A 14,644-nucleotide genomic window follows, 5' to 3' on the forward strand; every position below is an offset into this window, starting at 1 on the left:
TTGGTGAGTGGAGCCATTCCTTGGATCTTAGAGGCCAAGGGAAAAGAATTCTGCAGGTGAGGGAGTCAACCAAGCCCAGTGATGCTGAGAGAGCTTGGTAGGGCCTGGTGAGGCCCACCTTAGTGGACACAAATGGAAAACCCTTGGGCTCTACACCACAGATGCTGGTAAGGGGAGAGCAGCCTGGTACTGGCCTAACAAGAACTTCAAAGCATAGAACCCAGATGTGAGGGCTGGGCGCAGGATTTTTGCCTTGTCTGGCAGCAGATGTTTCTGGGTTGACGTGGCTGGGGGTGTGAAAGGCCACAGGCTCTGTGCTCTTGTGAGGTGTGTGGATGTCTCACTATCTGCAAGTGGCAAGACTACCAACCCTGGGTGCTCAAAGGAGGCAGAGAGGAGGCATGTCCATTCACCTGTACCCTTGTCACTGCACATCTTTGCACCTGGATGTAGCATTCACTGCTTCGGGTGTAGACCAATTTTAAAAGGTCCTTGGAGACTTCCCTGGTGGCGCAGGGGTTAAGAATCCACCGACCAATGCCGGGGACACGGGTTCAGTCCCTGGTCCGGGAAGATTCCACATGCCGCAGAGCAACTAAGCTGGTGTGCCACAACTACTGAGCCCACGCGCCACAACTACTGAGCCCATGCGCCTCAACTACTGAAGCCCGTGTACTCTAGGGCGGCGTGCGACAACTACTGAGACCGAGGGCCTAGAGCCCGTGCTCCGCAACAAGAGAAGCCACCGCAATGAGAAGCCCTCGCACCGCAACGAAGAGTAGCCCCCACTTGCCTCAACTAGAGGAAGCCGTGTTAGGTACTGAGTGAGCCACTTGGAAGATGCTCTCAGTATGGCCTTGGAGACGGCAGATGACTGCTGGGGAAGTCCAGGAAGGCTTCATGGAAGAGCAGGTGTTCTGCAGGCAGCTGAAGTAGCCCAGGGTCTAGCAGACCCATCCCTGGTTCTGGGCAGGCAGGGAGAGGTCTGTAACTCTACTGGCCTAGGCAGTTGTCCTAATGCTGGCTGGGGTTCTTCACTCAGGGAGCAAAGGGACTTGTGCCCTGGGGACCTGGGAAGAACTCCTTGAATTTGCCCATTACCGTCTGGGAAGAGGCAGGAACCCCGCCTCTGCACAAGCTGCCCAGGTGGCAGGTGTTATAGGAAGTGTCTAGTGATTTAGGGGATGAAAGACTTCTCTGGCTGGGAGGGAGGGAGATTCAACCCTTCCCCTACTCCAGGGAATGGACAGTCAAGAGAGCTGTTGTCAGAAAGATTAAGCCTGGTGATCTTGGGCAAGGTTTACTTCTCTGTGGCTTATTTTTCTCATCCAAAAAAATGGGTGTGATAATAGTAACTACCTTATGGGATCATCGTGAGATTAAAATGAACGAATACGTGCAAAATTCTTAAAACAGCGCATGGTGCATAAGCTACTGTTATAACTTAGTTGTTGATACGGAGATGAGAGTATATTTGTTCTTTCAGCTCCAATATTCCCCAAACCCCTGGACGAAAGAAGAGAAACCCCTCAGCTGCCTGGGCTCTGCCCCCTTCCCTATTCCAAAAAGGACAACTTCAACAACAGCTGGGGTGGGCTTGGGGTCTCAGATTTTGGAGGGAGACTTGTTGTAAAACCTTTTTGAACGTTATATAAGCAAAAAAAAAAAAAAAAAGAAAGTAAGCCTCCACTTAGTCCAGCTCCCTCAGAGGTAACCGCTGTTAACAGTCTGGGGAGCCTTCCCTGCCTCCCTAATAGCACCGTGTCCTGGATGTATTTATATGATCTCTGTAGGTATCTTGAAGCCCTGGGTGGTTTCTTATCACTTTCTGGCTCCTCCACACTGAGCTAGGGCCTGGCCCAGATGAGGTATTCAGTAATGTTAAAATGAGCAGAGCAAGTAGAGGCCAAACAGATGGGTTGGCCAAGTCCTCGGGGGTATCCCTGTGCTCTTACCCCAAATTGGAGGCCACAGAGCAGAATGGTGGGAGAATCCACATTGGAGACTCCATTCTTAATACTTAGCTCTACATCCTGGGTACCTCAGACCAATCTCTCCCCTAGTACCCCACACTCACTTCGGATGGGAGAAAACCCAGATGTCTTCGTTTTCTTCAGTGATGATCATCACCGTCCCACGCACTGAAGTGCAGCCAAAAGAATTTTATTCTTATGTATTTATTTATTTATTTGGCTGTGTCAGATCTTTGTTGCGGCCCGTGGGATCTTTTGTTGCGGTGCGCGGGCTTCTCTCTAGTTGTGTCACGGGCTCCGGGGTCCTCAGGCTCAGTAGTTGCAGGGCACAGGCTCTCTAGTTGTGGCACTCGGGCTCTAGAGCGCATGGGCTTAGTTGTCCTGTGGCCTGTGGGATCTTAGTTCCCCCACCAGGGATCGAACTCATGTCCCCTGCATTGGAAGGCAGATTCTTAACTACTAGACCACCAGGGAAGTCCTCAAAAGAATTTTAAATCACAGGGCTTGGGAGACTTGCATCTGCATTTTGCTTTACAACTTACAAAATATTAATAATTTCTTACCCACTGCCTCATAATGACCCTTCAAGTAGATATTTTTATTAGGCCCATTTTATAGATGGAGAAACTGAGGCTCAGAGAGGTGAAATTTCGTTTCCTGAAACACTGAACTGGGCCAGAACTTGAGCCCAGTTCTTCTGACTCCAAGTGCTGCATGTCTGCTGGGTCCTGCTGTCTCAGGTTCTAGCTCTGCCCTGAACCAGCCCGAGCAACCTTGGGTTCTTCTCTGGGTCTCAGTTTTTCCAGCTGTGTAATGAGAGTTGCCCATTCTGTGGCTTTGATTCTCAATTTTGTCAGATGGGGCAAATGGGTAGCATGTGGAAAGCATGGTGGCGGGGAGCCCTCTGGTCCCTTTTCTCTCCAGGCCCCAGCTGCCCCCTCTCAGTAACCCTTCCACCCCCACCCAGTCCCAAACATGTATAAACTTTTCACTTCCACTTTATTATCACTTCATTTGTAGGATTTTAAGGTTTATTACCTGGAAGGAAGCGAGGAGCTCACACCTCCAGTTCCGCTTTTCAAATATACCTTCATCGCTTGTGAAAATAACCTTATTAACAGCATCTAACCTGCTACAGCTTACGGGGGTACCCAGATAAGTACATGCAGAAGGGACCAGGGCAGGGGAAACAGCACAGCTAGCTGAAGTAGTGCAGCCTCTGGACCCCTCAGATTTTCTCCCAGCTCTTGGGGGTCCTGGAGCTGTTGTCAGGGTCAGCAGAATGCGGGTGAGCCCCAGAGTAGCCTTGAGCAATTGGTCCTTGCCTCCTGCCTCCTCCTCCGACGCTCAGAGATCCTCCGGGACATAGCTCCCGTGCCTCCGCGCCTCCCCTGTCCCCTGGATGCTTGTCCAGGATTGATTCTCCAGGCAGCTCCCCCTCTGAGCAGTAAATGAAATATCGGTTACCAGGAGTGAGGCGGGAGGCAATTAACCCCTAGACCTCACCATGGCAGATGTGTTTGCAGCAAGCTGAAGCGGAGAGCCGAGCGCACCTGCCTGGCCTTCCTGCAAAGTCGTCCAATTAGGGTAACCCCCTCTGCTCCCCGTGACCCCGGAAACCAGGGCAGCACCAGCTCTGAGGGCTGGCAGCTGCCTGGGCACAGGATGGCCTGCCATTCCTCGTGTGGGTGAGCTCCAGGGGCGCTGCCATCCTCACACCCCTTTGGCAGGGACATTATTCGTTAATTAATCACACATCTTTCTAAAGGGGAGGCAGCCTGGGGAGGCTTCTTCCTTCCTTCCTCCAGAGTGGGACCACCATTCTGCCTGCCCAGCCTCCTTCCCACCACCTAGCCAGCCCCGCCCTGTGGAATGTTTCTGTGGCAGACACGCCCCTGACAGAGGAAGAGGCGAGACACGTGCCCTGCTTTCAAGGAGCCCCCAGCTGGATGAGGAGACAGAGTTTGTCCTTCAGGGAACCCCCAGTCCCAGGGTCTGGTCTCAGAAAGCCCTAGTTTAATAGAAAAAGCACAGTGTCTACCCTTGGAGCCACTGAGAGGACAGCCACAATCTTTGCAACTAGGAAATGGCCCCTCCTCATCCCCAGTCTCTGGAGATACACACCTTGCCCTCAACTCAGTCAAAACACTGTCTTTGAGGACGCCCAGGCTGATGGAGGACACAGTCTTGCCTTCAGGAAGTTTCCCATTCTGAGGGTGGAGACATAGTCCTTGCCCTCAGGTGTCCCAAGTCTGAGGGGGAAAAAATAGACTCGCCCTTGGGGAGCCCCTGTCTAATGGGGGAGACACTACCCCAACATGTTCCCCGGCAGCTGGGATGCTGCTTGAGTGACAACCAGCTGGCAACTGGCACCGCCGGACACCCCTGGTGCCCTGCAAAGGAAGAAAAAGTCCTTGGCTTCAGTCCTGTCCCAGTTGTGTCACAAACTTGCTGCATGATCATGGACCAGTCACAGATTTTCTTCAGACTATGGTTTCCTCATCTGCGACATGGAGATTTTAGGCCCATCTCTCAGAATGACATGAGGATCAGCCAGTCACCAGAAAGAAAAGAAAGCAGACCAGCCAGCCTGGCTCTCCCTACAAAAATGATTAACATGCTTTTTGCTATAGCAGGGGTCCTAGACCAGGCCCTGTGGTCTCTGGGGAGGGCTGGGGAGCACGCCCAGGTGTGGTGGCTGGGTAATTTGGGGCCAGTGTGGCCATTAAAGAATCACAAGGGGCTTCCCTGGTGGTGCAGTGGTTGAGAGTCCGCCTGCCGATGCAGGGGACACGAGTTCATGCCCCGGTCCGGGAAGATCCCACGTGCCGCGGAGCAGCTGGGCCCGTGAACCATGGCTGCTGAGCCTGCGCGTCCGGAGCCTGTGCTCCACAACAGGAGAGGCCACAACAGTGAGAGACCCGCGTACCGCAAAAAAAAAAAAAAAAAAAAAAAAAAAAAAAAAAAAAAAAAAAAAAAAAAAGAATCACAGGGGGCTGTAGGTGGCACTGGGCGGGGGGGCAGGGGGGTGGTGCTGGCTAATCTAATCACTCTTCCCAAGGAAACTCTCGTTCCAGCTAGACCTCCCAGGGGTTTTATTGGGTTTGTGGGAACCTGCAGATTTCAATCTCCAGACCCCACAGGGAAGGAACAAGTATTAAGCTAATTTTATTAAATGGCCACAGCTGGCAGTAGGGGGATGTAGGGGAGAGAGGACAGGATAAAGAAAGTCATTCAAGTCTGCCAGCCTTGACAAGGGTCCATACATGGGGCCTGACTGGGAGGGAGGCTACCCCTCCTTCCTGTCTCTCCAGCTGAGCCAGCAGGGGGAGGGGAGGCCAGATGGGACCCTTCCCTCAAGCAGAGCCTTGGGATTTTCCAAGAGGCTCACCCCATGGCTGCTGCCCAGGGCAGATGCTTGTAAATCCCATCAAGCCTCTGCAGGGCAGCGCTGGAGTGGAAGCTCTGGGCTGCCCCCAAGCCATCCTTCCTCCGTTCTGCTTTGGAGATCCCAGGTCTTTATGAAATATGGTATGCTGGGTAAGAGCATGGTCTTTGGTTCAAATCCTGGCACCTGCCTCTTCCTAGCTCTGTGACCGCAGCAAATTACTTATCCTCTCTGAGCCTCAGTTTCCTCATCTGAAATGGATAAAACAACAGCATCCATGTTAAAGGGCATGGGAGCACTTCTTGCCAGTCCACTCCCACCCCACACACATTTCCATGAGATAATATTTATAAAGTTCCTATATGGGGCTTCCCTGGTGGCGCAGTGGTTAAGAATCCACCTGCCAATGCAGGGGACATGGGTTCGAGACCTGGTCCGGGAAGATCCCACATGCCGTGGCGAAACTAAGTCCGTGCTCCACAACTACGGAGCCCGCGTGCCACAACTACAGAAGCCTGCGTGCCTAGAGCCCATGCTCTGCAACAAGAGAAGCCACCACAATGAGAAGCCCGTGCACTGTAACAAAGAGTAGCCCTGCTCGCCACAACTAGAGAAAGCCTGCGTGCAGCAACGAAGACCCAACGCAGCCAAAAATAAGTTAAAAAAATAAAAAAGTTCCTATACGGTGTCAGACACAGAGTGGGTGCTCTCCAGATATTAGCTATTATGATTTAGGAATGCCCTAACTGTGCAACTGTCATGGTCCCAGTAATAGGAGGTGAGGGAGGCAGTGACAAGGCAAGGAGATTTAGTGTGTCTCCAGAGAGCAAGGGCTTCTTGGATTCAAGCGCAATCACAGAACTTGGGGACTGTGTCCTTTTTTTTTTTTTTTTTAATAAATTTATTTATTTTATTTTATTTACTTTTGGCTGTGTTCGGTCTTCGTTGCTATGAGTGGGCTTTCTCTAGTTGAAGTGTGCAGGGGCTACTGTTCGTTGAGGTGCGTGGCCTTCTTATTGCGGTGGCCTCTCCTATTGTGGTGGCCTCTCCTATTGCGGAGCATGGGCTCTAGCTGCGTGGGCTCAGTAGTTGTGGTTCACGGGCTCTAGAGTGCAGGCTCTGTAGTTGTGGCACACAGGCTTAGTTGCTACGCGGCATGTGGGATCTTCCTGGACCAGGGCTCGAACCTGTGTCCCCTGCATTGGCAGGTGGATCCTTAACCACTGCATCACCAGGGAGGTCCCTGTGTCCTATTTTAAAAGCTATTTAACCTCTTTGGAAAAAGAATAAAATCTACTCATCCAACCTCCCAGGGCTCTTGGAAGACTCAAGTGAGATGACATATGTGAAAGCCTTTGACAAACTTTAAAGTGATGCATAAATAATAAAAGCTGTGTTTATTGAGCATATACATGATACCTCTTTAATTCTCAGTCAAGTGAGGTAGGTTAGGTCTCCTCACCTACATATTATAATGAGAAAACTGAGGCCCAGGGGTGAAGTGCTTGGGTCAGGGTCAACCAGCATTTAATGCAAAGCTTGTTCCTGTCACTGCTGTCACTAACCCAGAACCGAGTCAGAAAAGAGTGACACGGCCAGGATTCTACACCGTGGCACTGGGACCGGAACCTGGGTTTCCCAATTTGAAACTTGCTGTGCCTTTGGAATGCTGATGCCACTTTCAAGGTCGAAAAGATGGAGCTTTTCCACCCTGGAAAATGATGATGTAACTGGGCTGCCTCCTATTCCAGCTGCCCAGGCCCACTTGGGCTGTGGTGGGCATTGGGCCCCTCGGCCCACCTCCTCCTGGAGCAGCTCTGGCTCCGGCGCCTGGCTCCCCACGGATCCATGAGAAGCTTTCAGCAGACCCCTTCCCAGCCTGGAGGAGGGCAGGGTTCATGGTACCCTCCTGCAACTCCTCTCCAGGGCACAGTCGGAAAGCCAGCGGGGTGGAAGTGTTTTATTATAGCTTTGGTCAGACGGGGCGCAGCCGGCCCGGGCTGTAGCTGGGAAGCCATCCAGTCCCCAATACACCGCTCCCCGAGGCAGCGCCACCCCAGAGCGGGTGGGCAGCGCATCCGAGCAGGGGGAGCGACCCCGCCGAGACCTCTCCCCCAGCTGGGGCGGGCTGGTGGGTCAGGTGGGCAAAAACAATCCTATTGTACAAATATACAGTGCGGGCCGGGGCGGGGGCGGTCGACACCGCCTCCCGGGGAACCGGGACGGGGCGCGCTGGACCCGGCTCTGCGGTGAGACGGCGGGAGGGCTAGCTGCGGCCCCGACAGTGGTGAGGGCAGGCCGCGGGCGTCATAGCCGGGAGAAGCCGGCGGCCGTGGCGGGCAGCGAGGGGGTGTGGGTAGCGGGACGGGTCATCCTCTGCCCCGCCAGGAGGGGACCTCCGGGGGGATAGGGGAGGGGTCGCGAGGAGCTCAATCGGAGTAGATGATGAAGCCGGAGAATGTGCTGTATTTGTTGCTGTTGCCGCCGTGCGCTTTGCCTCCGTCGAGCTTGATGAAGACCTCGTCGCCCGCGTCCAGGTGCAGGATCACGCTGTTGCTGGCGTAGTCGTAGTTCTGGTCTGCGTCCTGGGCAATGGCGCTGGCCCGCACCTGCGGGGTTGGTGGGGGCAGGAGAAGAGGGGTGTGTGTGAGAGGGTAAGGGAGGAGGAGGGAGAGAAGTGGGGTTGGGGAGGGAGGGGGACCGTCAGAGGTAAGGCAGCTACCTGTGGAAGCCCCCAAAGCCCCACCTCCAGCCCCATCAGGGCTCTCAGCCTGCTTTTCTCCCATCATCCCACCACTGCCCTGTCCAGTCATAACTGTGTGTTTTGGGAAGGGGTTACAGAGGAGCCTTGGATTTCTAGGGCAGGTGTAATCTGGGTCTGAATTGGCGGTCAAGGTGTAATCAGCCTCCTTAACTCCCCTAGGTCTCACTGTCTGACTTCAACAGTGTTTCCAGGATGCCCCAGCCTGGAACTCCCTCCTTGCAGAGAGGAGTTCTCTGGACCCCTAAGGGATGGAGGGCCATCCCCTCTCTCACCATTGGTTCCTCTCTGCCTTATTGTGATAATGATGCCTTACATCTCAGCCACATCCACCTGTTCTTATGTCAGTGGATGGACAGGAGGGCGCCCCTTGGCCTTATAGGTTCGGGCCTCGATCAATGCCAGGCTACTAGTAAGCAACCACACTAGTACCAGGACCTGCTCTGTGGACGCCTTGTCTGAAGTCCATTCTGGAGTCTTTCACACCAGAGCAGTGAGATGGAAGGCCTGGTAATTACTTCCCTTCCCAAGGCTCACGTTGGGCCTGCATCCCGCCTCCAAGGAGCTGTAGCTATACCTGTGACTATTCCCCCACCCAAAGAGGACTTCTGGCTTCTCCTGTTATCACCCCACGGTGGTAGAAAGGAAGTGGATGGGAAGAAGGGAGCCAAGCCTTATATCCCTCTGTGATCCTCAGCCTGATCTGGTATCTTTGTTGCTCCTTGTTTTGATGGAGGAGGGGCGGGACAGGCAGGACGATGCGGCAGGGGAGGGCCAGCCTTTGGATTTGAAGCCTGACACATCATTTAGGGGGCTCAGACTATAATCATAAGATATTGAGGATGTGGGGTGGTGGACAAATTCCCTCCAGTCATTCCTTTCCAACCGCTGAGGCCAGCACAAGTCCTGAGCCATCTGATCTGGGGCCTCTCCAGGATATTCTGGGTGGAGAATGGGAAGAGAGGAGCCATCTCCAAGTTCTGGCTTGTGTTGGGGGGAGGCTGCATTGAATGGGGTTCTCTCAGCCAGGCTCCTCAACAGCCCCTCTTCATCCTGCCCCTTCCCCGAAGGCAACTCCCCCAAGGGCTGACAGTCACGGCTGGGCCAAGCCAAATTAGGGGAGGGGCCCATCCTCCCTCCTGGACGGAAGGCAGAACTGTATGTAGATCAGCTGTGCCAAAGCTGCTGACTCAGCAGCAATGCCACAGCAGGAGGACCCGACACATTTGCATGCAGTCAGTCTGCCATTGAAAGCCCAGATCCTTTCAGCCCCTTTCTCGCCCCTGAAGCTCTTCTTCCCCAACCTGGGAGGGAATTGTTTGGGGCACTCAGTTGGGAAAACTCCTGGTCCAGCTAAAGGTGGTGGAAAATCAAATGAGGGAGAGATGCCGTCTGCCAAGGAGCTCAGTTTCTCCGTTTAGAAAATGGATGAGAAGATCCTGCCTCACCACTGCCACCAGTGTAGAAGCTTTTTGACAGTGAAGGAAAAAATGTTTAATCTTGATGGGGCTTTGAGCTACTAGGAAAGAGCTGAAAGCAAGCAGCCAACTCCTGTATTGTTCCCTGGGCCCTAATCCTGGTAGTATTTATTATTACACATGCATTTCATTATCTTTGCTAATAAATTACTATTAATAACAATTATTTTTATTACCCAGATTAATTTAGCCTTAACTCATTAAGACAGTGTGCTTCTTAATAGCCAAATCCATTAGAATACCACCATCTGTCATCAGGAATCTCCTGGTGATATGACAGGCATCAGAACTGTTATGCTTATGTTTATTATTTATTCATCACCATGATTGTTGCTGTGATTATCCTAACTATCCACGGAGGCAGGGAGAATGAATGCTCTTCCATCCTTAGACAGTGGGGGATCCAGGAATGGAACCCAGGGGTCCTGATTCTCTGCACAAGACTGGAAACAGTTGAGGCATCCAGCTCCTCCTGGGGGCCGAGGGGAAGTTTGGGGATTTGAGGTTGTCCTGGAAGCAGGAAAGCAAGTCTGGGGCTTGTCAGGAGGGGGCGCTATAGAAGTACCTCTTCAAGGGCTGCCAATAAAGGAAACTGAGGCAGTGGTCCGATTAGGGGCCTGGAGTGGGGGTGGGGTGGGGCAGAGGGCCCAGGAAATGTGCCCCTACCCCCAGAGCAATGCTGGGGTTTTGGATGTGCAGGTGTGGCTCCCACAGGCAGCCAGCCTGGTCCACAGGGGACTTGTGCTTTCACACCATTGCTGGGTCCCTACTACGCCATGCACTGGTTCTGTGCTGTGAAAGGCCTTAGAGGCCAGAGAGGACAGCAGGGGGCCCCTCTCCCCCCATCAGAGAGGCTGATCTCCAGTTAGGTCTTTATACCATGGTCCCCAATTTACACACCCCACCACTTCTCACCTCACTCAAACTCTGGTGTCCAAGCCCCTGCCCATCTGTAATACTTGCCTTCCCATAGGCCCTGGCCTGTCCCCACACAGCACCCTCTTCTCTAGCCCCGTTTATCAATTTCACATCCTCGCCCGGCACGTGGGATCTCAGTTCCCCGACCAGGGACTAGGGATCGAACCAATGCCCTCTGCACTGGAAGCATGGAGTCTTAACCACTGGACTGCCAGGGAAGTCCCTGAACTGTGGGTCTTATAGGGAGCTGCAGGGGGCTCACCTCACCCAGGGCACCAGCCCCAACCTAGAATCCCTTCCTCAGGCTCCTCAGGTGCCCATGTCCTAATGACTCGGGCTTAGTGCCATCAGGCTGTGCAGTGGTGACTCAAAGCTACCCCTAGGTAGAGGGGCTGGTGGGCCTCACACAAGGACAGAGAGGGGGTCTCAACACCAGGCAGGAAGGTGGTGACGCCCTGTCTCCCCATGTTGCCCAGGGAAGGGCCAGGGCCCCGATGCAGCTCTGCCTTCTGGAGGAAATTCTGGAAGCCTCTCTGCAAGGCAGGAAGCCAGGAAGGAAAAGCACAGAGCCCAGGGTCACCCCTGGACTTGAAGGCGTGGGAGGAGCAAGCTCCTCTCTTCTGGTCCCACCCATTGCCCAGCCCCATCATTGTTTTCTCCGCTCACTTGAATGTCCACCTCTGAGCCAGCCTTTCCCTACACTTGACCTTTTCATTTTCTCCCTAGTTGTGTCTCCTCACCTTGGGGACCCAGGTTCACCTTCCTCTCCCCCGAGCAGGTTGGTCTGAGCTGGGGCAGGCCCCACTGAATCACTCTCTCCAGCCGACACATCTGGGGACACAGGAGTGCCAGTGGTCCCCCTATCCTCCTCCCAGTCAATAATCGCTGGGATGTGTTATTGTGTGTTTACTACTGTCTCCCCTGCACAGACCACGAGGTTCTGGAGGGCAAGCAGACTGAACCTCTGGAACCCCAAACCTGGCTCCTAGTAGGGGCTCAAAACTAATATAAAGAATGACCAGTGAGATTAAAGGAGTCTCTTGGACAATCTGGAACAAGTCACAAAGGATGTAGGGGAGGACCAGGGCCTATCACCCGACTGCCTGTCTTGGATTTTTTTATGTGTGTGGAGGAAATGGTCTGAGTAAGTGTTAAAATGCTGGGTCTCTGAAACCCCTGGTTAAAGCCACCTCATTTCTTCTACCAGCCTGTGGTGCCACCTCCTTGTCAGGCTCTGTCGATGTCCTGCCCCGGGGGTAAAAAGAGGCTTTTGGGTCAGTTTCACCTCCCTGAGACTGCAGCAAGTGTCCTTGCCCCAAGCACACACCATCTTTGGGGCCTCCTCTTGTCTCATCTCTGGGGCCCTGCGGCACCCTCCTGAAGTAGCTCAGGGTCTAGGGCCCACTGGTGGCCTGGTGACCACCTCCCTATTCAGGCAAGCTGGGCCCCCAGCCCCCTGAGACCTCAATTTCATGCCAGCCCAAACTTTCTTTAGGAAAGGAAGAAATTCCATCAATGAAGGTGACATTGTTGCATCCCTTACCGGCGATTAATAAGGGGAATTGTGGGGCTGTCTGCAGAGATGGCCCTAACTGGATACTAGGGCCTCCCACTTGGTCAAGAACCAAGGACAAAGAGGAGAGACACAGGAAGCCTGATAGACACAAGTGGGAGAGAGACACCAAAGAAATAAAGAGGGGGGGGGGTTAAACCCAGGGGTGAGGGACCAGAAACCCAGGGAGAGACAGATAGGACTGGCAGACACAGGGGAGAAGCCAGCACAAGAGCTGGAGAGACAGGAGAAAGAGGCAGGGGAGAGGCAGAAACCAGAGACAGCAGGCATGGGAGAGAGGGCAGAGAGGGCAGGGGGGAGACTTACAAGCACCTGGTAGGCTTTTTGCTGACTCTCAGGCCTGTCCTTTCCCCCACCCCTCAAGCCAGGGTCTGCCTCAGGGTAGTGCTGCAGTGGGAGGGGTTCCAGCAGGATCCTGGGTCTCAGTCGCAGGAGATTCCTTCCCAACTCCCATCAGCCTAGCTTTAGTTCTGATTGGCACAGACACCTTCTTCCACAAGGATGCTCTGCTTGACTACCCCAGGGGCCCCAGGCCACCGTGGTCTGGGAGCACTGAGAAGGGAGGGGGAATCAAAGCGAAGGAAGCTGGGTAAAACTGTCACCCTGGGGCAGGGTTGGGTCAAGATTGGTCCCGGGGCAGCGGTTCCAAGGAGAGCAGGAGGCATTGCCGGTCCCAGGTACCAAAGACCTCGTGAGCTTGGTGCCTGCCACTCTGGTCTCTCCGATGGGGATAGGGAAGGAAGAGGATCCCCCGACACCCCAGGAATCAGGAGTTGCAGCTGGGAGGCAAAGACGAGGGGAGTTTCCACCTCTTTGCCCTGCCTCAGGAGGAAAAACTTCCCCCCCCCCGGCCGTCTTCTTGTGCGGTTAGCTCTGACACAGTGGGAAGGGGCCGCGCAGTCCCGGGCTTTGCAAAGGGTGTCAGATCGGCCCAGTGGTCCCTTCCTTAGGGCGGGGGATGTATTGCAGCTAAGGCTTTATGCGCTCGGCTCCCTTTGCCTTTGTGCGCAAAACATCTCCTACAGCTCGCCTTCTCCGCTTGCGCGCCTAGCGGTGCGCCCAGGCGCCCGTGGGCGCCGAAGCTGCCTTTCCCCAGAGCCCAGCCTGATCCGTCCCCTCATCGCCAGCTGGTACCAACCAGAATCCCAGCTCTCAGATGCTGTTTCCCAAGGGCCAAGCCCCCAAGGGCCAGTCCGCGCGCCCGGGAGCCCTGCGCTCTGATTATTAATTGGATTTATCTCCCGCATTTCCATGCCGCAGGTGCCCAGCGGCATTTGCCTTGGAGCTGGCGCCCAGGAACCGAGGAGTTAGGGGTGCCAGCCAGCCTGGACCATCCTCGCCTGTAATGCCTAAGCCGCTCCAGGGGCTCCATCTGAGCCCTTCCGTACCCTTCGGCCCCGGGTTCCCTGGATGCCCTGCCCCCAGGCCAGCCCCATGCCCCCGCCGGGCCCACCTGGCCGTTCTTGCAGAGGTCCGCCCACATACTGGTGCCGTCGCCGCCGCGCATGAGGACGTGGTAGGTGAAAAAGTAGGTGCCGGGAATGTTGCATGTAAACTTGCCGCTGGTCGCGTCGTAGTTGTTGCCTAGGTTGGTGACCACGTCGTCGAACTTGAGCACCTCGTAACCCTCGTGAGGGTTCTTGAGGCCGGCGTAGAAGGCCACGCGCGGCACCGTGGTATAGGTGGCCGTGCTGATGGCGCCGCTGCCCCCCGCGCCCGGCAGCCCGGGAGGGCCGGTCTTGCCCGGCTCACCCTTCTCCCCGGGTGGCCCCACAGGACCCGGAGGACCCGGGTCCCCAGGGGGCCCGGGAGGGCCCGGCTTGCCTGTGCGTCCCGGCTTCCCCTGGGGGCCCTGCACCAGCGTGGAGGGCGGGGGCGCGCCGCTCTGCTCGCTCAGGGCGTCGCCGCCGTCGGGCCGCGCGCCGGCGCCGGGGCCCCGCGCGGGGTAGGGGTCGCACACCATGCGGCAGGTGCCCAGCATCTCATAGTGGCCATCCGGGCCGCCCGAGCTCACCAGCACGGGGATGAGCACCACCAGCACCAGCAGCATCACCACGCCCGCGGCGGCTGCCAGGAGCGTCTTCCGGCCGGCGCGGAGCCTGGGGAGCGCCGGGCCGCCAGGCCGCGCCGTCGGGGCAATGGTGCCGGCGGGCGGGGGGCGCGGGCAGGGCGCCCGTGCTCAAGGGCGGTCCGGCGGGGCTGAGGGCATGGGGCCGGGCCCGGGGCGCCGCGCTGCCCTGGATGCGCTGCCGAGCCCAGCCGCCTGCTCCTGCCTCGCGCTTCCCTCCCGCGGCGCGGCAGAACTGAACGCGGCGGCCGCCGCCTCCTGCCTGATTCCTCCAGCCTCCCCGCGCTCGAGCCACCGCCCCCTCCGCCCTGTCCAGCCCCACCCGCTCAGCGCAGCTTTGCGCCCGTGAGGGGTGGGGCTGAGGGCTGGGCCGGCGCCTAATTGGGCCGCGGACGGTAGGGCTCCGCCCACCAAGAGGGGCGGGGCCGTGGGGCGGGGCCGCGGAGTAGAGGGCTGGAGCCGGGAGAGAAAAGGGGGGACTGACT

The 14,644-nt window shown here is 55.9% G+C and overlaps 1 protein-coding gene across 1 annotated transcript; it reads right to left on the reverse strand.

The window, feature by feature from the left end:
* Window positions 1–7,790: 7,790 nt before the first annotated feature.
* On the reverse strand, window positions 7,791–14,141 carry C1QL1 (complement C1q like 1; the record flags this gene model as incomplete). Its single annotated transcript, XM_079725930.1, has 2 exons — window positions 7,791–7,970; window positions 13,545–14,141. The coding sequence occupies 2 exons, from the start codon at window positions 14,139–14,141 to the stop codon at window positions 7,791–7,793; spliced, it is 777 nt and encodes a 258-aa protein (XP_079582056.1).
* Between the last annotated feature and the right edge of the window lie 503 nt (window positions 14,142–14,644).

Source organism: Hyperoodon ampullatus (genome assembly GCF_949752795.1).
Source record: "Hyperoodon ampullatus genome assembly, chromosome: 19".
Lineage (NCBI taxonomy): Eukaryota > Metazoa > Chordata > Mammalia > Artiodactyla > Ziphiidae > Hyperoodon > Hyperoodon ampullatus.